Raw genomic sequence first — 21,486 nt, 5'->3', positions numbered from 1 at the left:
CGGAAACATCAGATTTCTACTAAGTGACTGCAACATAAGTAATGTATGGCTCATTTTACTCTGGGAGAAATGTACTTCTTATTTGTATGTGTTTTAAATTTAAAGATTTTCGCGACAGTTCCTCTTTAACTACCTCCTTAGTCTTTACACTGTCCCTACCCTCCTCTCCATCCCCTATAATGCTAGGCTTCCACTGTATATTTACTCTAGCTTGAGATTTTAGCCTCCCACATCCCCTGAGATCCTAGTTTGAAATCTCCTCCAACCTTCTAACCATCTCCCCCAGGACAGCTCCACCCTCCCCATTTAGGTGCAGCCCTTTTCATTATTTTTTAATAATATTATTTTTGTTTAGTATTTATATATCACCAACATCTTCCACATGCCTACTGTAGAACCTGTAGCTGACTGCAGGTCTGCCCAGTTCTCCAAAAACCCAAACCTCTACTATCTGGACCAATTTCTTTTTAGTATATTGGCATATACTGAAGGACCAATGTCCCGTCCTGTTGAACCAGCCTCCAGTGCAGTGCTCCTGCCACAGATGCAGTCCTGGCACACCTACAGCCCCGCCTCCAAGTGGATTCTTTGCTCTGGCCTTCACCCACCATTGTCTCGTCCAGGAGGCCTCCAGCATTCCATTCTCGCATCTTCAGCATCGGCACGACATGCCATCACTGCTCTGCCATGCTCCAATGCCCGTGAATTTTACCATCTGCAACCATTTGAGACCCATAAACATTTATAGAGGCTCTACATTTTTTGAGACCTCTTGCATGTAAAAATACATATGGTCACAAAGATTCGGAGTTAACTAAACAAATGAGGAGGAATACTTTTCTGTACACTATACATAACAAAAACATAAGGCTTTGGTTGTTCCACTGCTAATAGATTTTGAGTGTTATATAGGAAAGAAACTGGCAATGTGTCCTGGTGCCTAAACCTAGTGACATTCACTTTGTCCTGGAATAATGGACATAGATTTCAGAAAAACATACTGGAGATAAGACTGTGGGTAAGATTACATTGAATTAATGGAGGATTTCAAAATGAGTGGCTTTTGCTAACGTGGGAGTCACGTGGGAGTCACAATGCATGTATTCATCTCCATACATTTTAATGCAGTCATAACTTTAATAGCAAGAAGTTTTAAATCAGGATACTACCATTTATTGGCTAACTAAAAATGAATAAAAATAAGCAAGCTTTCGGCCTTGCAGCCTTCGTCTGGCTTATATCCTGTTACATACAGATAAGTTAATTGGCTCCCCCTAAATTGGCCCTAGACTACAGTACTTACACTACATAATATAGACATATGGCAATGGTAAGGAATAGATTGTGAGCTCCTTTGAGGGACAGTTAGTGACAAGATATATATATACTCTGTACAGCGCTGCGTAATATGTCGGCGCTATATAAATACTAAATAATAATAATAATAATAATAAAAATAATAGTTTGCAAGCTGGTGGTACAGACAGCTTTATACATGCAACATCAAAAGGGAAAACAGATTTTTTTTTCAAGCATAAATACCCTACATGTCATTAAGATGCCTTAATTCAAACAGACCATCTCAATGGGTTAGAGGTTGTTAGATAAGATAAGGATCCTTGTTTACTCGATGCTCACAGACCTGGGATTAGGATTGACCCAGGGGTATCGTAAATTCTTAGTTCACAATTTCAGCTAGAATGGCTGAGAAAGTTCAAATATCATCAACCCCATACCAAAATAAAAAGTTGTTGTCCTTATTCAAACCGTTCTGCACAGCTTTGAACCAATTTTTATAAATTTTGTTTCTGCTATTAATCGATCATTTGACGTTTTCAAGCCACCCTTCAGGGCAGTGACACGAAGATCATCCATGCTGTGTCTGTTGGACCGAAAGTGTGTAGCAACTGGGAGTCCAGATTTGGTATCATTAATAGTGTGCCTGTGTCCATTCATACGTTTGAGCAGAGTTTGTTCAGTTTCTCCCACGTCCATAACATTGGGGTATTTAGCACACATGATCAGATATACCAGATTGGTGGAACCACAGGAAAATGTACCTTGTACTCTGTTAGCCAATAAATGGTATCATCCTGATTTAAAATTTCTTGCTTTTACTGATGGCTAACACGGTACAATACTCTACTGCTAATATTATAATAGATGGAACCTGAAACAAAATGGAGCCAATACGCCAATGTGTATGGGACCATTGAGGGTATAATTTTGTTGCCAGAGGTGCACTATAAATAGCATCTTAACATGGCATACATATCGACAGAGGGAGAGTTTAGTGGTGAAGACTGCAGCGCAGATATTGGTGGGGGAATAGGTTAGTGTTAGATATTGGTAGAGGGAGAGCTAGTGTGTGAAGAGGGTTAGATAAAATGATACTAAAAATTGCCAATATTCTACTATTGGCAAGCATTAGCAAGGGCCCAATAGTAGAATATTGGTTATTTTTTACAGATGATCAGCTATCAGCTCCACCCGGCGCCCAAATTGCAGCGGCGTCCTTTTTAAGAGTAGCATCCCCGTCCTCTTACATAATGTAATGATGTGAGATAGAGGAAAGATTAGATATATATTTTATTCTCTTCTTATTTTCTTGAAATTAAACTGTTTTATTGCAAACTGTGAATATACTTTATTAAAACAATAATAATAATAATAATAATAATAATTAAAAACAAAACCTGACACATTTTTTCCATATCATTTATTTTACCCTTTATCCGTGCATTGTGTCACATACAGAAAAAACATACAGTCAATATAAAGTATGCTTCACTTCACTATGAACACATGTTTTGCGGTAACACACTGCATGCAGAGCATTGGGATGCTGTGCGCCATTATACTGCACCGGTCACAATGTGAACGTTGCACAGGTGGTGAACTGCAAGTCAGCAAGCCATGTTTCAATGCGGCCGTAACACTGCACCACTGCAAACGTATTCTAACTCTAATGTTCAGGTACTCATCCAATCCACTGCCACAATTCCTCATTAGCTGACAGTAGACAGTCTAACCTTGCTTCCGAACCTAAAGCAACCCTCAGGATTCTTTTATACCGCAAACGCAAGGCAATTTTGCTTGCTATTTTCCTGTGATTTTTTTCTGCAATTGCTCTGGATGCTGAACACAGAGGAAATTCAGCATGAGCAGGAAGTTTGCCACCGGCAAAATTAGATTAATTTACAGATGATCTTGCTACATTGCAATTAGAAACTGATCGCAAAATGCAGAAAATTGCCACTTGTATAAAAGAGCCCTCAGCTGTAGCTGAATATAAAAAATAATGACGGCTTCAGAAATGCATCAAATTATTAGATATTACCAAGTTAACCCGATATGACACATTATCAGTATCATACTGACCAGAAAAATTAAATGGATTTGCACAAATGTGTATAATTATATACCTTGTACCTTAACCTCCTTAGCCGTAACCACGAGCTACACTCGGGGTGGAAAACCACAGCTCAGAGCGGTAACCAGAAACTACACTCGTGGTAGCCGCCAGGAAGTCCATGCAGAGCATTGCGTGCAGGGGGCAATTTCACTCACCTCCCGGGTGATCCAGATGCTGGTGGACATTCCTCTTCCTGTCCACAGAAGCTCTGGTGAGATCGCCGACTGTCCTCATGACGACAGCCGGCAGTCTCGCTATAGGGTTACAGCACCACCCGGAGGAAGGTGGGAAAACTGCAGCACTGGATCCCAGGGAGGCGAGTAAGTGCAGGGGCTGCTCCAGGCTCTCTCATGGTATGATTTTTTTTTTCTTGCTTAAAGGGTCCAAAAGCACATGAAAAAAATTGTACCACTTTTACACACTAAAATCAGGAAGGAATCATACTGCCAGGGAGGTTAAAGGACAACTGAAGTGAGCGGTATGGAGGCTGCCATATTTCTTTCCTTTTAAGCAATTCAAGTTGCCTGGCTATCCTGTGATCCTCTGCCTCTAATACTTTTAGCCATAGGCCCTGAACAAGCATGCAGCAGATCAGGTGTTTCTGACATTATTGTCAGATCTGACAAGATTAGCTGCATGCTTGTTTCCAGTGTTAGTCAGACACTAATGCAGCCAAATAGACCAGCAGGACAGCCAGGCAACTGGTATTGTTTAAAAGGAAAAATTGAATCTTCTCACTTCAGTTGACCTTTAAACCACTTTATCCATGACAGTTTTTTTTTTTTATCTGGAGTGAATCATTCTGAGGGAACAGTGTTGACTTTAGAGGTTGAGTTCTAGGGATGATCGGAAAAAGCAAATTCTGTTCCGCCGGAATTCACGGATTCCGCCAGCGCTTAATTCAGTCGCTACGAAAATTCCGCCAGATTTTTGCGAAATTCCGGCGAAAAAATTAAAGTAATCGCAATTGGAACCTTCTTTATGCTATATGCTAGCCCATAGAACCTATTGACTATTCCCTTGGTCCTTTTTCTCATCCTTCTCCTCCTCCTCCTCCTCCGGAGGGGCTTGTTTTCCAGGGAATTGTAGGATTTCAAAAGCCAGCTTACATACATTGGCCAGGAATTTAATCCAGGTCTAGCGCTTGGTAGGCAGCTTTCCTCACCGCTATACCACCACCAACACTACATGGTGAAGCCAGCCTAGCATGTACCATTATGATATATTCAAGAGAAAAATGAGCTTGCTTAGGGATTTGTAGGATGTCAAAAGCCAAATTGCATACATTGGCCAGGAATCGAACCCAGGCCTACCACTTGGTAGGCTGCTATCCTAACCATTATACCACCAACACAACACACTACAATGCTACATGCTGAAGCCAGCCTAGCATGTACCATTGTGATATATCCAAGAGAAAAATGAGTTCTCTCTCTCTCTCTCTCTAGGACTTGATGCCATTGAACTGAATTTTCATCTTAAAAACATCAACGGATACTGGCAGAATTTCACAGGCAATTTCGGAATTCCGCCGGATTGAAAAAGCAATTCTGTTCCAACCAAACGGAACGGAATGACCAATTTCCACTCAAAATTGCGGAAAATACAATTCCGCGGAAAGCGGTGACCATCCCTAATAGAGAGAGAGAGAGAGAGATGAATTTACATGGCTATCTGGGGTTCTATTCGAACAACTGTTGAACACAAAAGGCAAGGCAATGCCTGGGTAGGCTTGAAACACCAACCTTTCAGTTAACAGCCAAACGCGCTAACCAATTGTGCCACAAAGACTGTGCATGCAGTTGCTGTTGAATGATTTTATGGGGATGTATGTGTGTCTTTTGGAGGGAGGAAGTAAGTCTGCTCCAAGAAGTTCCAGCATGTAGTGTTGGTGTGGATAGCTGCCTACCAAGTAGTAGGCCTGGGTTCGGTTCCTGGCCAATGTATGTGAGTTGGCTTTTGACATCCTAAAAATCCCTAAGCAAGCTAATTTTTCTCTTGGATATATCATAATGGTACATGCTAGGCTGGCTTCAGTATGTAGCATTGTAGTGTGTTGGGTTAGTGGTATAATGGTTAGGATAGCAGCCTACCAAGCGGTAGGCCTGGGTTTGATTCCTGGCCAATGTATGGGAGTTAGCTTTTGACATCCTACAAATCCCTAAGCAAGCTCATTTTTCTCTTGGATATATCACAATGGTACATGCTAGGCTGGCTTCAGCATGTAGCATTGTAGTGTGCTCATGGGCGTCCGCAGAAAATTCTCCAGGGGGGGGCAAAAGTGAGGGGGGGCGAAGCAATGCAGCGCGCCGCGCCGAAAAAATGGGCGTGTCCATGCAACAGAACATGGGCGTGGTCATGGGTGGAGCCAAATATACACGAACTTAGAAGTGGTGGAAGTGGGCCTACCCAGCAAAATGTTAGATGAAGCCTCCTTTTCTACAAAAAATAATGCCCACAATAAATATTTGGCAGGAGCATTCCCACACTGACTAGATCTCCTGCAGTAAATATTAAAATATGATCAGTTACATCAAATCAGCAGCTAAAAAAACCAAATGTCAAATCTGCTACACAAGCGCTGTAGCAAGGCCAAAAATATAACAAGGATAACAAAAACCAAATATGCAGAGGACGAGCTACGGCTGAAAAGCAGACCAGTGCTAGTCAGAGGATTCCAAAAACATGTTTGTTTACACAGGCAGCAATGCAGCACACATCACACACTGCAAATACCACACGCACACTGCACAAACCAAACACATACCGCACACCATAGCGCAAACGGCTTACACCATACACACTGCAAATACCACACACACTGCACAAAGCAAACACATACCGCACCGCACAAACTGCTTACACCATACACACTACAAAATACCACACACATCACATACCAAACATACTGCAAAGAGCACCGCACAAACTGCTTACACCATACACACTGCAAATACCACACACATCACATACACCACACACACACTGCACAAACCAAACACAGACTGCACACCACACTGCACCACACAAACTGCTTACACCACACACACTGCAAATACCACATACATTACATACACCACACTGCACAACCAAACGCATACTGCACACCGCACCGCACAAACTGCTTACACCACACACACTGCAAATACTGCACACATTACATACACCACACTGCACAAACCAAACACATACTGCACACCGCACCGCACAAACTGCTTACACCATACACACTGCAAATACCGCACACATTACATACACCACACTGCACAAACCAAACACATACTGCACACCACACCGCACAAACTGCTTACACCATACACACTGCAAATACCGCACACATTACATACACCACACTGCACAAACCAAACACATACCGCACACCACAGCGCACAAACTGCTTACACCATACACACTGCAAATACCGCACACATCACATACACCACACACTGCACAAACCAAACACATACTGCACACCGCACCGCACAAACTGCTTACATCATACACACTGCAAATACCGCACACATCACATACACCACACACTGCACAAACCAAACACATACTGCGCACCGCACAAACTGCTTACACCATACACACTGCAAATACCACACACACATCACATACACCACACACACTGCACAAAGCAAACACATACCGCACCACACAAACTGCTTACACCATACACACTGGAAATACCACACACATCACATACACCACACACCTCACAAACCGCCTACACCACACATACTGAACACACCACATACCACAAACCGCTTACACCGCAAATACCATACAAAGAACACACATCACACTGCACAAACTGCTCACACCACACACTGCACAAATTGCTCACACCACACACTGCACAAATTGCTCACACCACACACTGCAAATACTGCACACACAGCTCCATATCAAGACAAGACAAGACAAGACAAATAACATTTATATCGCGCTTTTCTCCTGGCGGACTCAAAGCGCCAGAGCAGCAGCCACTAGGGCGCGCTCTATAGGCAGCAGCAGTGTTAGGGAGACTTGCCAAAGGTCTCCTACTGAATAGGTGCTGGCTTACTGAACAGGCAGAGCCGAGATTCGAACCCTGGTCTCCCGTGTCAGAGGCAGAGCCCTTAACCATTACACCATCCAGCCACGACTGACCGATATCGATGTGCATTCACTCAGGCAAAAACACACACATACATACAAACTGCTTACACCATACACACTGCAAATACCGCACACCGCAAAACCACAAACATCACATACACCACACAGACGCACACCTCACAAACCACCCACACCACACATACTACATACACAGCTCCATATCAATGTGCATTCACAAAAACACACACATATATACAAACACATACACCAGTTTTTATAAAAGGTCATTTGTCCAGCAGCACACTGTTGTACCTGTAGACTGTTTTGTAGCCTCATCCAGTGCAGGATAGTGTGACTTTGAGGCTCCAGTGTGTTACATTCAGCCCAGAGATCCTGAGATTGCAGGAGGATAGTGGAGGAGGGGGGCGTGTACAGGAAAGCCAGCACGCTGTGATAGCATCTAGAGCCCCTGCTGTGCAGTCTCCTCTCACCTCCTCAGCTGTGTCAGCAAGGCGAGCCTGGGATGCTGAATAGCCCTGGAAGCCCTGTCATCACTCAGCCTCCATGGACAACTGGCTGCTGTAGGCAGCTTTCCCATCCTGGTCAGTGTGCTCAGCTGCTTGAATAATCACCCCCGAGAGAGCAGCTTCCATCCCTGCAACTGTGCGCCACCATATTGTTGTAGCCCAACACAAAAACAGCAGCTTCTGATTGGCCCTTAGCTCAGAATCACGCCCAGCCCACAGCTGCCGGCCCATCCAATTATTTACAGATCCAGCAGCACAGCCGCCCGCCCCTACCCGCTTATAGCTGATCATCCAGCCACCCAGGGAGAGTGACTGTACAACTGAGAACTGTCTTTGACAGGCGGCTGGATACTTCCGGTTTTGGGTGGCTAGGGGGGGGCAGCAGCTGGCCAGGGGGTGTCGTCTGCCCCATTTTGCCATACGTGCGGACGCCCATGAGTGTGCTGTGTTGGTGGTATAATGGTTAGGATAGCAGCCTACCAAGCGGTAGGCCTGGGTATGATTCCTGGCCAATGTATGCGAGTTGGCTTTTGACATCCTACAAATCCCTAAGAAAGCTCATTTTTCTCTTGGATATATCATAATGGTACATGCTAGGCTGGCTTCAGCATGTAGTGTTGGTGGTGGTATAACGGTGAGGAGAGCTGCCTACCAAGCACTAGACCTGGGTTAGATTCCCGGCCAATGTATGTAAGCTGGCTTTTTAAATCCTACAATTACCTGGAATACAAGACCCTCCGGAGGAGGAGGAGAAGGGAGGAGGGAAGGAAATGAGGAAGTCTGTCGAGCAAAAATTCTTGTTATTAGGCAGAAATCAGTTCGGTGGCAAAAAAAAAAAAATTGTATTCCGTAAAATTCTGCGGATTTTCGCATTTTTTCCGCGGAAATTCCGCCATAGTGCTATAGCAATTCCGTTCCGTCACAACGGAACGAAATCACCAAATTCCGGCCAGAATCATCCAGCGACCATCCCAATTGAGTTCCTGCAAACTGGTTTGGAAGCAGATCAGCTGAATATATAGTCAGAGACGGCTGTAGGGGCATAGGAGAGAGGAATGTAGAGGAGCATGTTGTCCCAGCCAGGTGAGTATCTAGTCCAGGGGTGGGCCGCCGTCAGAGCATGCTCCATACAGTCTGTGACCTCATGGATCCTTGGATTGGATTTCCCAGTTAAATCCTTTAGATTTTTTAGATCTGTCAGGGCAGCATGAACATAAAGGTTAATTGATAAGAATGGTTACAAGGTAGAATTCTTAATATGACAAAGAAATAAGAGCTGGTGAGCAGGGTTGGGGCGAGACCAGAAAAGGATTACAATCTACCAGAGACGACATATACTTCCCTTTTTATACATACCTGGGGCTTCCTCCAGCCCTATGGGTACGGATCGCTTCTACGCCGCCGTCCTCCGCTGCCTGCAGCTCCGGTACCGGGTCCTGTAACTTCCTCCTATCACGGCCAGTCTGCGCAAGAGGAAGTGCTTCCTCTTGCGCAGACTGGCTGCGATTGGCAGAACTGATGGGTCCCGATAAAAGAGCTGCAGGCAGCGGAGGACGGCGGCGTGGAAGTGATTCGTGCCCATAGGGCTGGAGGAAGCCCCAGGTATGTATCAAAAGGGAAGTATATGTTGTCTATGGCAGATTTTAAGATGAAATGGGGCCCACCGCTGATGGTCACCTGGCTTCTTAAAGGGAACCTGAAATGAGGAAAATTATTTAAAATAAACATGAAGTAACTGCAAATGAATATTACATACTAACCTCACCATCAGTTCCTCTCAGAGGCTCACCATTTTCTTATTACGGTGATCACTTCCAGTTCTGACAATATTTTGTCAGAACTAAAATATACCAGTTGCTGTCAGTTATATATCAGCTGCTGTCAGTTACAACTGAATGTGCAAGGTAATGACCATGTTTCCCTATGGCTCAAGTGGGTGATATTACAGTGTGCTGACCAGGAAGCTGTTAGGGGGTAATGGCCATTTTTAAATGGAGGACAGAGAAATCCATTGATCACAGTGGACAAATGGGATGCCGGAGAGGAGGAAGAGATTGAGTAGTAGACTACACAGGAGGCAAGTATGACCTGTGTATGGTTATTTCGATTTTTTGTTTTTTCAGTTCAGGTTTTCTTTAAGTTAAATTTGGTGGGGGCTGACATCCACCAGGCCCCTAGACTCTCTCCAGGCCCTAGGCACCTGCCTAGCATTGCCTTGTCAATGATCCAGCTCTGGGCGAGACAGAGGCGAAAGAGGCACCAGATCTTTTTTCATAGTTCGGGCAACATTCAGGAAAATAGCAGCGAGCAGTGCATGGGACTGTACTACTTCAAGCACTAAATGTAGCACCCCTCCCCCTTCCTGTCCCATGGGCAATGTGTTTCCATGCACTCTACACACAGTCTGCAGTCAGCCCCGTTTCTATGGGCGCGCGATCCGTGCAATCGCCCGGGGCGCTGGATTGTTGCGGCCGGAGGGGGGCGCTGTGGCGGTGGGAGCGGGCATAATAATAATAACTCACCTTTCTTCAGCCGGATAGCCGATCTCCCGCAGCTTCAATGTACTTCCTTTCTCGGCATCTGTCTCAGTAACAGCGCCCCCTGTGATGACGTACCTCATGTCATCACAGGGGGCGCTGTTACTGAGACAGATGCCGGGACAGGAAGGACATTGAAGCTGCGTGGCATCGGCTATTCGGCTGAAGATGAAGAAAGGTGGGTTATTACTATTATGCCCGCTCCCACCACCGCTGCAGCACCTACCCATCTAAGCTATACTGCAGTCACCTATCTATCTATCCTATACTGCAGTCACCTACCTATCTATCCTATACTGGCACCTACTTATCTAAGCTATACTGCAGTCACCTACCTATCTATCCTATACTGGCACCTACTTATCTAAGCTATACTGCAGTCACCTACCTATCTATCCTATACTGGCACCTACTTATCTAAGCTATACTGCAGTCACCTACCTATTTATCCTATACTGGCACCTACTTATCTAAGCTATACTGCAGGCACCTACCTATATAAAACCTATACAGCAGGCACCTACCTACCTAACCTATACTGCAAGCACTTACCTATCTAACCTATACTGCAGTCACCTACCTACCTAACCTATACTGCAGTCACCTACCTACCTAACCTAATTCATACTGGTGGTACCTACATAGCTAACCTAAACTGTGGGCACCTAGACCTGGCTCCACGGCAGGGGGGGGGGGGGGCGATTTTTACACACTTGCCCTGGATGAAACTTAGCCTAGAAACTGCCCTGCCTGCAGTGAGTGAATGTGTAGAGTAGCGGTGTGAGTAGAGAGAATGATTGCTGTGCTGCAGCTGGGACATTAGCAGGGAGAGGTGGAAGGATGTGTTTAGTGCTTCAGAAGTTGCCTGTTATTAGTAGCCATGTGCACTGGCTGCTGTAATAACAGAGTGCCCTGGACTATTGAATATTTATCCTGATCAGAGTAATTAATCAATAATGAAGGGCAGTCTGCTGTTGCAGAAGCTAGTGATACAGGTGCTGACAGCCAACTTCTGTAGTAAGCAAAGGAGCAAGCTCCAGGCAATTTAGATTAGCTTGATTGCTGGTAAACGTATCTCTTACCAGCTCCCCTCCCATCCTGTTGTCTTCCCCCATGACCCTTTCCTCTTTTTAGATTGCAGTGGCTTCTTTAAACAGCATGTCCCTGCCAAATAGCACTGGTGATGTCTGCAGTCCGGTGTGCGGTGCGGCGTGCGGTGAAAAATGGGTGTGGCCATGCTGTGTAAAGTGGGTGTGGTCATAGGTGGGGTCAAATGTACTTGAATATAGCAGTGGCGTATTCCTTACTCCAGAGCAGCGCTCCAACCATAAATTCTCTATGTGTAGACTGTAACCACCACCAGGAACACCCTAAAGGATCCACACTCACCAGATTTGAAGGAGTCATTTGATGACGAAATCGATTGGGAGGAGCCACATGCGGAAGTGATACACGTGGATGCGGTGGCGTGGAGGGACGAGCAGAAACCCAGTTTAACATCTGAACGGCGGTCAGCCCGGGAGGCCGCACGGGGTGGAGCCCGTTCCCATACTCCACAGGCTTACCAACTGCTTGGCACATGTGAGTGGAACCTTTTAATAAACCGTCTGTTTTTAAGAGATATCTGCGCAATGAGAGTATTTGTTTATATTGAGGTAAATGTGTGACCCAACAAGGAGGCAAGAGGGTCTGTTCGGTTGGCAATAGCCATAAGGTGCGGGGAGCCTGGCAAGTACCCCAAAGGCGTTTTAAGGCCACTATAATTACTGGCCCACCAAATCTGGTGAATGTGGATCCTTTAGGGTGTTCCTGGTGGTGGTTACAGTCTACACATAGAGAATTTATGGTTGGAGCGCTGCTCTGGAGTAAGGAATATATTTGAAAGAGAAGGATTGACTCAAGCCTTTTTGTGACAGAAGCACAAAAAAGAGCACCCATAAGACTGTGGACTGTGGGAATTTTTCCCTTACAGATTTGATTGGAATAAAGTGTTTTCTGATAAAAATCAAATTGATTGTATTGAATATTTTATCATATTGATTAATTGAATACATCCAAATTATATTGATCATATTGATTGTAGTATATATAACATCTGAGCGCTGTATAATTGGGGTTGGATAGCAGTGGCGTAGGTTAAATATATTCAATAAGCAGTATTTCACATATATAAGCCCCTCAACTGGCTTCTGTCTTGCCTTCGGCTGGCTGGCCTGTGCACTGTACTAAGCTGGTGGTGATGCTGTGCTGGCCTGGCTGGTGGTGATGCTGTGCCGGCCTGGCTGGTGATGATGCTGTGCCGGCCTGGCTGGTGGTGATGCTGTGCCGGCCTGGCTGACGATGATGTTGAGCCGGCCTGGCTTTGCTAGGTGACTTGCTGGGGCTTTGCTGGGCTGGGCAAATTGCTGGGGGCATTTTGGGGGGCTTTGCTGGGCTGGGGGTTTTACTAGGATTTGCTTGGCTGTATGCTTTGCTGGGCTGAACCCAGGAGGCTTTGCTAGTCTGGGGGTGGTTTGCTTTGCTGAGGGCTCTGCTTTGCTGAGCTGGGGCCCTGGGGCTTTGCTTGGCTGTAGATAGGTAGCTACCCCCAGTATAGATTATATCGCCAGCTTCCCTCCCCCCCCCCCCCCCCCCGCTGCTCTGCCCAGTGCCCCCTCCTGCCACTCAATAGATCCGGGGCACCATGGCAACAGGTTCCAGGCCGGTTCCCCCGGATCAAGGGCCCTAGCGACACCCCTGCTCCTATGCATCCCCTCTTTCTTATCTCCCCCTTTTCTCAATGTCCTCAGAGAAGTTCACAATCTAATTGTTCCATAGTCATAGTCTAATGTTCTACCATATTATTATTGTGTATTTATATAGCACTGACATCTTCTGCAGCACTGTGTAGAGTGCAGAGTTTCATAACAGTTGGCTCTATCCAAATCCTGAAGACTCCTATCCCCCAAATATCCCTCAAAATTTGCAGCAACACGCTCGGCAACCCTCCCATCAAAATACTTGTTTTTGTGTGTGTGGGGGGGAGGTTTCTGTAAATAATCAGCATCGGGTGTCAAATACTCTATGTACTCCACTGGTCAGCACCCAGGTACTGACATCACACTGTGGGAGCTTTGTTGCATTGTGGGAAATGACAGCTGTTTCCAACAAAAGCAGCATCTCCTTCCACAGACATCACCTGCCAGCATTACAAATGTCACCATGTGATAAATTTCAGAATTCGAACCAGGGAGAAAAATTAAGCACTTTTTTAATTCTGTTATTTTCACTGGAGTTTCTCTTTAAGAACGGAGCAGCACCTCCCCCACCTACATCACAGGGGGTGGGGGGTTAGGGACCCTGTCCTGTACATAAATAATGCAGAAACGCAGTGCAGCGGAGTGTTGTACATTATCTTCTTCCACCGTGATACAGGTCTCATACACTTAGGGAAAGGAAGCCGCTTCCATGGCACTTGCAAACTGAAGAGGATGTGGAGGAGACCTGCATTAAGTAATATATAGCGCTCCTCTGTGCTGCCTCTCTGCATTAGTTATATACAGGACCCCCCACTCTTTCGCCTCCCACACCAGCTGAGCTTTCGGAGGAGTCGGGAGGACGCTGGGCCTACAGTTACACTCCTGTGTGTCTTCCATCCAAGACTGTTGAAATAAATCAAACATCTACTGGCTATCACTTACATAGTTGGAAATAGTCATTTCCATAATCTTCTTTAATGGGTGTCGATATCTTTTCCCACAGTCGTGTCACGTTATTGCGATGAGAATCCCAGTCAGCAGTCATCTGTGTTTTGTAACAACCAGGCTCTATGATGGAAACTTTTACCCCAAAATGATGCATCTCTCTTCTACAGGGGAACAGAAATGAGATATAAGACTTGCCATGAATGGTTTTTTTGTTTTTTTTATGCTCACACTGCAGCTGTGTCAGCTATACATGTTCGAGCATGGAGGACCCTCTGTAGTCATGGATGTAAGTGGAAAATACAGGAAGACATGAATGAAAGCATGAGGAAGCGGCAGTGTATAAGAATCCTGTAAAGCATGGTGTGCTAAGAATAGCTCTGCGGTGCCCCCTCCTGCAGGTATCACCTCAAGGTATTTGCTTGATCTGGCCATGCTTAAAAATGACCCTGCTGCATATAATTTGTCTGATGGTGTTTTGACACATACTTTGAGGGAATAAACCGTTATTATGCTCATGTGAAGCCTAGTGTGCTAACCGTTCATTGGATTTACTGATTGTATGCGGGGTGTCTGCTTTGCACCCAAGGTTATGCACCCACCAAATACGGTAAAGTGTGCCACTCCAAGCCTGCTTCTTCCGTGTATTGTTGGGTGGTCAGCGGCATGGTAGGTAGCACTCCCATATGCAGCAGAGTTTCTATCTTCTCCCCGTGTTTGAAAAACTGTCCTTTGGGCTCTCTGATTCACACCTTTTTTCCAAAAAGATACTGGAAGATGGACTTGTTTCCCCCAAAATTGGTCTTAGACTGTGGTAGGGACACTGTTATTAATTATTATTATTGATTTATAAAGCACCAACATATTCCGTGGTGCTGTACAAAGTCATAAAACAACAGGGGTTACATAATGACACAGACAATGATAAACATCAAATACGGACACTGGTACAAAATACAGAACTGTTGGTTACAATGACAGATGATGTAACACTAGACCAGCCTTTCTCAACCTTTTTACCTTGGAGGAACCCTGTAAATAACTTTTGGATCTCAAGGAACCCCTGCAAACAATTTTTTGGTCTCGAGCAACCCCTACATTTATTTTTCAGGAGGGATGGTCTTTAAATAGGTTAGGCTGCTAATTTCACTATCTCCTATTACACTGCCACTCATTATAGTGTCTCCTGAGCCTCCAATTTAGTGCTTCTTGTTACAGTACCACCTATTATAGTGTGCTCTATTACACTTCCGCCATGATGGGGTAAAACGCCAAGGAACCCCTGCAGAGTCCTCAAGGAACCCTGGGGTTCCAGGGAACCCTGGTTGAGAAAACCTGCACTAGACTAACAGTGGTAAGAGCATTAGAGTGTGAGCTCCTTTGACAGTTAATGGCATGGTATGCTCTTCTTGAATGTTCTATGAAAGTGTATATCAATTATTCTCTAAGTACTTACCTGTTTTTCCTCTGGCCAGGGTATGTGTGTGCTTAGTTGCCTGGAAACAGCATAGCTAGGGAAGGACAATCTCTGACAATTCTAGACAGGGGTACCCATCAAGTAGGCTAGAGTAATAATATAGGCAAGGCTAGATTTACACTTTTTTCGCCCCTTGGCCAAGTATGAAGGGGCCACAGCACCCCTCCCTCTTCCATGTGTAACATCCATGTACTGTAGACCATCTCTTTCATGCACAACTACCTTGGGCATCAGCTTCCCTTTCTCAATATTTTTGCTTGCAATGGGCTTGAAAAAGGTCATATATAAAGAAAGTGAAAAAGGATGGAAATAAAATCTTGCATATCGGGTGTAAATATTAAACCTCAGTGGAAAATCAGAGCCCTGCTTACAGTAAAAGTACATACATACTTTAGAGTTTCTTAAACTGTTTGTTCCTTTTCAAACAATTGTAAAAATGATGTACAGGTGTCCTTCAATGTGGGACAGATTACTGTTCCCTAACAGCTGTTTGATGATGCTTGCTTGACCTCCCATCTACACAGAGCAGAACTTGACAGGAGCTCAAGCAGCCCATCTGTACAATGCTCATCACTAAACGGTCACCTGAAATAATCTATATAGATAGTTTTTGGCAACAATAATTGAAGGAATTCTTCTTCCAAATGTTTGCACCATTAATGAAACCCGTAATAAATCATTCACCAGTGCTATTTAGTATCTTTTGGTACATTTTGTAATATAAAATACATTTTAGGCTTGCTTTATATGAAATAGAGTAAAAATGGAGTGGTCAAAAATATTAGCCCTCATGTGAATGTTTGCTTTCAAAACACACCTATATAACAAATCAGCTTTGAACCCACACCTACAGTCAATTAGCTTCCTAACATTCAAATAGCATATAAAGACTCCAAGGAACAGGGCACCTTAATACATGAGAGGAACTACTGTTACCCTGCCAAAGTCAGGGAAAAACAGTCTGAAGACAAAGAAGAAAGAAGATAGTAGAGGATTATAATAAGGCCATTTCCAAGCAATTCACAGTGTCTAGAACTGCTGTACATTGCATCATTGGCAAGTGCAAGGAGACAGATTCTATAAGAAACAAACCCGGCTGTGGCGGTAAGCAGGGTCGGACTGGGCCACAGTAGTACAGTTTTTTCCCTCTGTGGGCCCCACCTCCAGGCCTCTTGTGGGCACCCCCATCCTTGTCTGACAGAGCTCCAATTGCTGCCTGCAGCACAAAAATTCTCTTCTCACTGCTGTAATCACTCATGCTGAGAGCAGTGATATAGCTAAGGAGCAGTGGGCCTCGATGCAAATTTTACAATAGGGCCCCCCAAGCACTCTATACATAACAATTGATATGACGCACCAAAACCTGCCAATGGCAACTACAGTGTCAGAGGTGCAAGAAGGGGATGGGAAATAGCATGTTAATGATTACCACTGTTCAAAGTATCTATAGAAGTGATTACTACCAGCACAGGACCAATAGAGAAGTAATACTGTAGTTGAGGGAGAGCCCTTCGAGGCCCCTTTGGCCCAAGGGCCCCGATGCGGCCGCAACCTCTGCAACCTCTGCGGTCGCAACCTCTGCAAAGTAGGACATTACTTTATATTGAAGGAGGGGTCTCTATGCAAAGTTTTGCTGGGCAGCAGTGCTGCCAAGATCATGTACATTTGGCCCTGTCCATAATACATCATGACAACGTCCACCTTCCAGTGCATGGTCACGCCCTTTTTTCACAGCAATCATGGGATGTGTGGGCCCCAGGTTGAAATTTCCTTGGTGGGCCCCCAGTGTCCCAGTCCGACCCTCGCGGTAAGCACATGATTTCTAGAACTCTGGAGAGGAAAATAGCCAAATATGTAAGCAAGGAGCCCCGAGCATCTGCCAAGATGATTGATGCTGACCTGGCCTCTTCTGGAGTTGATCTTTTAAGGAACACAGTTGTGAGGGCTGTTCATCATGATCATCATCCCAGAAGAAGAACCCCTTTACTCTAAGAGCAGCACATTACCGTATTTTCCGCCGTATAAGACGCACTTTTTCTCCCCAAAAAATGGGGAGAAAAAGTCCCTGCGTCTTATACGGCAAAGGCAGGGAATCCCCGACTTACGGACGCCCGCCGATACAAACCGCCGACCCGACGCCTTCGGGTATTCCCTGCCTTGCCGCTGTGAGTCCTCCTCGCTTGTCTCCACCTCCCCCTGTGTCGCCGGGTCACCCCCCCCCCCCCCCTGTGTCGTCGGGTCCCCCTCTGTGAGAAGCGGCAGCGTCAGAAGCTTACCTCCTCCATCTTGCCCGCGGCGATTGAAGACCTCCGGCTCCTGTGGGCGGCTTCCTCTAGTGCCGGCTTGTAATGACGCGTCATCAATGACTCGTCATTACAAGCCGGCACTAGAGGAAGCCGCCCACAGGAGCCGGAGGCCTTCAGTCGCCGCGGGCAAGATGGAGGAGGTAAGCTTCTGACGCTGCCGCTTCTCACAGAGGGGGGGACCCGGCGACAGAGGGGGGGACCCAGCGACAGAAGGGGGGACCCAGCGACAGAGGGGGGGACCCAGCGACAGAGGGGGGGACCCAGCGACAGAGGGGGGGGGGACTCACAGTGGGATACACAGTCAGGAGGGCACTGGGGAGGACACTCCGGGGGCCAGGAGCACTTTGGGAAGACACTTGGGGGTACAGGAGGACACTTGGGGTTACAGGAGGACACTTGGGGGTACAGGAGGACACTTGGGGGGGACAGGAGGACACTTGGGGGGACAGGACACTTGGGGGGACAGGACACTTGGGGGGACAGGAGGACACTTGGGGGGGACAGGAGGACACTTGGGGGGGACAGAAGGACACTTGGGGGGGACAGAAGGACACTTGGGAGGGAAAGGAGCACATTTGGGAGGACACTGGGGGACACTTGGGGGGGCAGGAGGACACTTGGGGGTACAGGAGGACACTTGGGGGGGACAGGAGGACACTTGGGGGGGACAGGATACTTGGGGGGACAGGACACTTGGGGGTACAGGAGGACACTTGGGGGTACAGGAGGACACTTGGGGGTACAGGAGGACACTTGGGGGGGACAGGAGGACACTTGGGGGGGACAGAAGGACACTTGGGAGGGAAAGGAGCACATTTGGGAGGACACTGGGGGACACTTGGGGGGGCAGGAGGACACTTGGGGGTACAGGAGGACACTTGGGGGGGACAGGAGGACACTTGGGGGGGACAGGATACTTGGGGGGACAGGACACTTGGGGGTACAGGAGGACACTTGGGGTACAGGAGGACACTTGGGGGGGACAGGAGGACACTTGGGAGGGACAGGAGGACACATGGGGGTACAGCACTGACACATGGGGGTACAGCACTGACACATGGGGGTACAGGAGGACAACTGGGGGTGACAGGAGGACACCTGGGGGAGACATGGGGACACAGGAGGGCACCATTTGGGGGAGGTCATGTACAAGACGCTCCTGAAATATGGACGCACCAGGTTTAGTTTATATTTTTTTTCCCTGGTTTTTGCCCTCTAAACCTGGGTGCGTCTTATATGCCGGAGCGTCTTATACGGCGCGAAATACGGTACATCTCGACTGAGGTTTGCTCATGAACATTTGAAAGGTCATGAAGATTTGAAAGGTAAAGGTGAGTTCTGAAATTCTGTGCTTTGGTCTGATGAGACTAAACAGGAACTGACTGGGCACATGGATGTTGCTAATCTTTCACAAAGATAGAGAGAGGCCTTCAACACTAGGGAAACAGTTCCCATAGTTAAACATGGTGGTGGGAGTATCATGCTGTGGGGCTGTTTTGTAGCCTCAGGCACAGGGAGTCTTGTTCGGGTGCATGGCATCATGAAAAAATTAAATTATGTTGACATTTTGAGGGAGAATATGCAGAAATCTGCTCATAGTATAGGCTTAGGTCATCGCTGGGTCTTCCAACAAGACCCAAAGCATACATCAAAATTAGTCCAACAGTTCCTCAAGGATACCAAAACCAAGATCCTGGAGTGGCCCACACAGAGCCTAGACCTCAATCCGATTGAGAATCTGTGGCTGATGTTCAAAGTGAATGTCCATGATCTGAAACCACACAATTTGGACCAGCTACAACAGTTTGTAATAGAAGAATGGGCCAAAATCCCTTGGGAGACCTGTGCCAACCTAGTCAATAACTACTCTTAAGAGATTGTTGTCAGTTGTGGATCAGAAAGGGTACACTATTGACCATGTATAGGTACTGCCCAAAACAAAAGAGGGGGGGCTTCCTAATAAGAGGAGGAGGCTGCCTAATAGTGGCGGGAACACTGGGGAGGGATGGTAATGCTGGATGCACATTTGAAATGGGTGAACTAAATACTGGGGGACACATCTGGTTATAATGGGGGGTACCTAATGGTGGTACATCTGTCTATCTATATGGGGGGACACCTAACACTGAGGGCACAGCTGACTGTCTATACTTATACTGGGACCACATCTAGCTAGTAGCTACCTATAGTGGGGATAATTCTTGGGGGGCACATCTGACTATACTGGGGGCACATCTAGCCATCTATTGGGGGGCTGATACTGGGGGCACATTTGGTTAACTGTACTGGGGAGGGGTGCATCTGTTTATCTATACTGGGGGGAACCTAAATTAAACTTTTTGAAATCAGGAGAAATAGCCAAACAAAATTTGAGTTTTTTCTCTACATTAGCACTTTTTTATTTTTAACCTGGGATTTCTTGAAAACTGAGAAATAATGTTTTTTTCAAAAATGTTTTCCTATTTTTTCCCTGCTCTGGTCTATAGGGGAGAAACAAGGTCTAAATGCGAAGTGGTTAAGCTTAGTGGACAGGGTTTTTTTTTTATAGTTTACTTGTTTTCATAATAACAAACACTTGTTGTTGATGTTTATTCTCATGGAGAAATCAAGAGTGTTTTCTAATTTCATAAGGGTGGGAGGGGGGTAGGGGGTAATAATCTTGGCCTCAACTGTACTTACCTCAGACTGTCTGAGAAAGCTTCCACAGCAGCCTTTGATGGGCAATATCCCCCACCAACAAGAGGCAGCCTTGCTAGACTACTAGCTACATTAACAACACGCCCCTGGGTTTTTCTGACAAGATGGAGCAGCTGCAGTGTCACATCCACCGTCCCAAGAAAATTCACATTTAGAACCTTGGAGAAGTCTTCTTTTGTTTGCCACTCATTAGCACCAAAGGCAAAGCCAAAGCCAGCGTTATTTACAAGTCCCCAAAGACCTATAAAAATACAAAATGAAATAATGGTAATAGAAAAAAATATAGAAATGTGTTTTAAAAAAATTAAAAAATCTTGCAGTTCCTAACAAAATAATTTAAACAAGCCAACAAGCTTGTCTTAGGCATGTTTAGTATGCACAAAATAGTATTTACAGAGTGGTTTCAAGGGAGAGACATTCCAGGCCTGTTTCTGGAGTGCAATTACAAGTAAGGGGTGTGTTATGTGTGCTCCAATGTTGAGGAGCCTATCTCTCACAATGGGAGCTCAGAAGAAAACCGGACCTGCCTAGTCTAAACTCCACATCTCCCCTGCTGGTCACTTTCCCCCACTGTATGACTGATCAGCACTATTGACTGCAGACCTACTAGTACTAGAGAATTATACGTGCTCACACTCAATACCCACCAATAGCCCAGACACAGTACCCTAATGGCATCCAATAGGACCTGTGGGTGGCATCCAACAGCAAAATGTTACCCATTATCCATCCATGGCTCA

General features: G+C 46.0%; 1 protein-coding gene across 1 annotated transcript in view; it reads right to left on the bottom strand.

Moving 5' to 3' along the window:
• Positions 1 to 8,748: 8,748 nt before the first annotated feature.
• The window catches only part of LOC137545827 (retinol dehydrogenase 7-like), a 43,545-nt gene continuing 30,807 nt past the window's right edge, over positions 8,749 to 21,486 (bottom strand). Inside the window, exons 3-5 of the mRNA XM_068267504.1 lie at positions 20,729 to 20,987; positions 14,264 to 14,430; positions 8,749 to 9,240 (exon numbers count right to left, since the gene is read on the bottom strand). Of these exons, the coding sequence (XP_068123605.1) occupies positions 9,053 to 9,240; positions 14,264 to 14,430; positions 20,729 to 20,987 (614 nt within the window). The 3' untranslated portion in view covers positions 8,749 to 9,052. The remainder of the gene's footprint in view (positions 9,241 to 14,263; positions 14,431 to 20,728; positions 20,988 to 21,486) is intronic.

The sequence above is a fragment of the Hyperolius riggenbachi genome, chromosome 2 (assembly GCF_040937935.1).
Source record: "Hyperolius riggenbachi isolate aHypRig1 chromosome 2, aHypRig1.pri, whole genome shotgun sequence".
Lineage (NCBI taxonomy): Eukaryota > Metazoa > Chordata > Amphibia > Anura > Hyperoliidae > Hyperolius > Hyperolius riggenbachi.
This window is presented reverse-complemented; position numbering and strand designations above follow the sequence as displayed.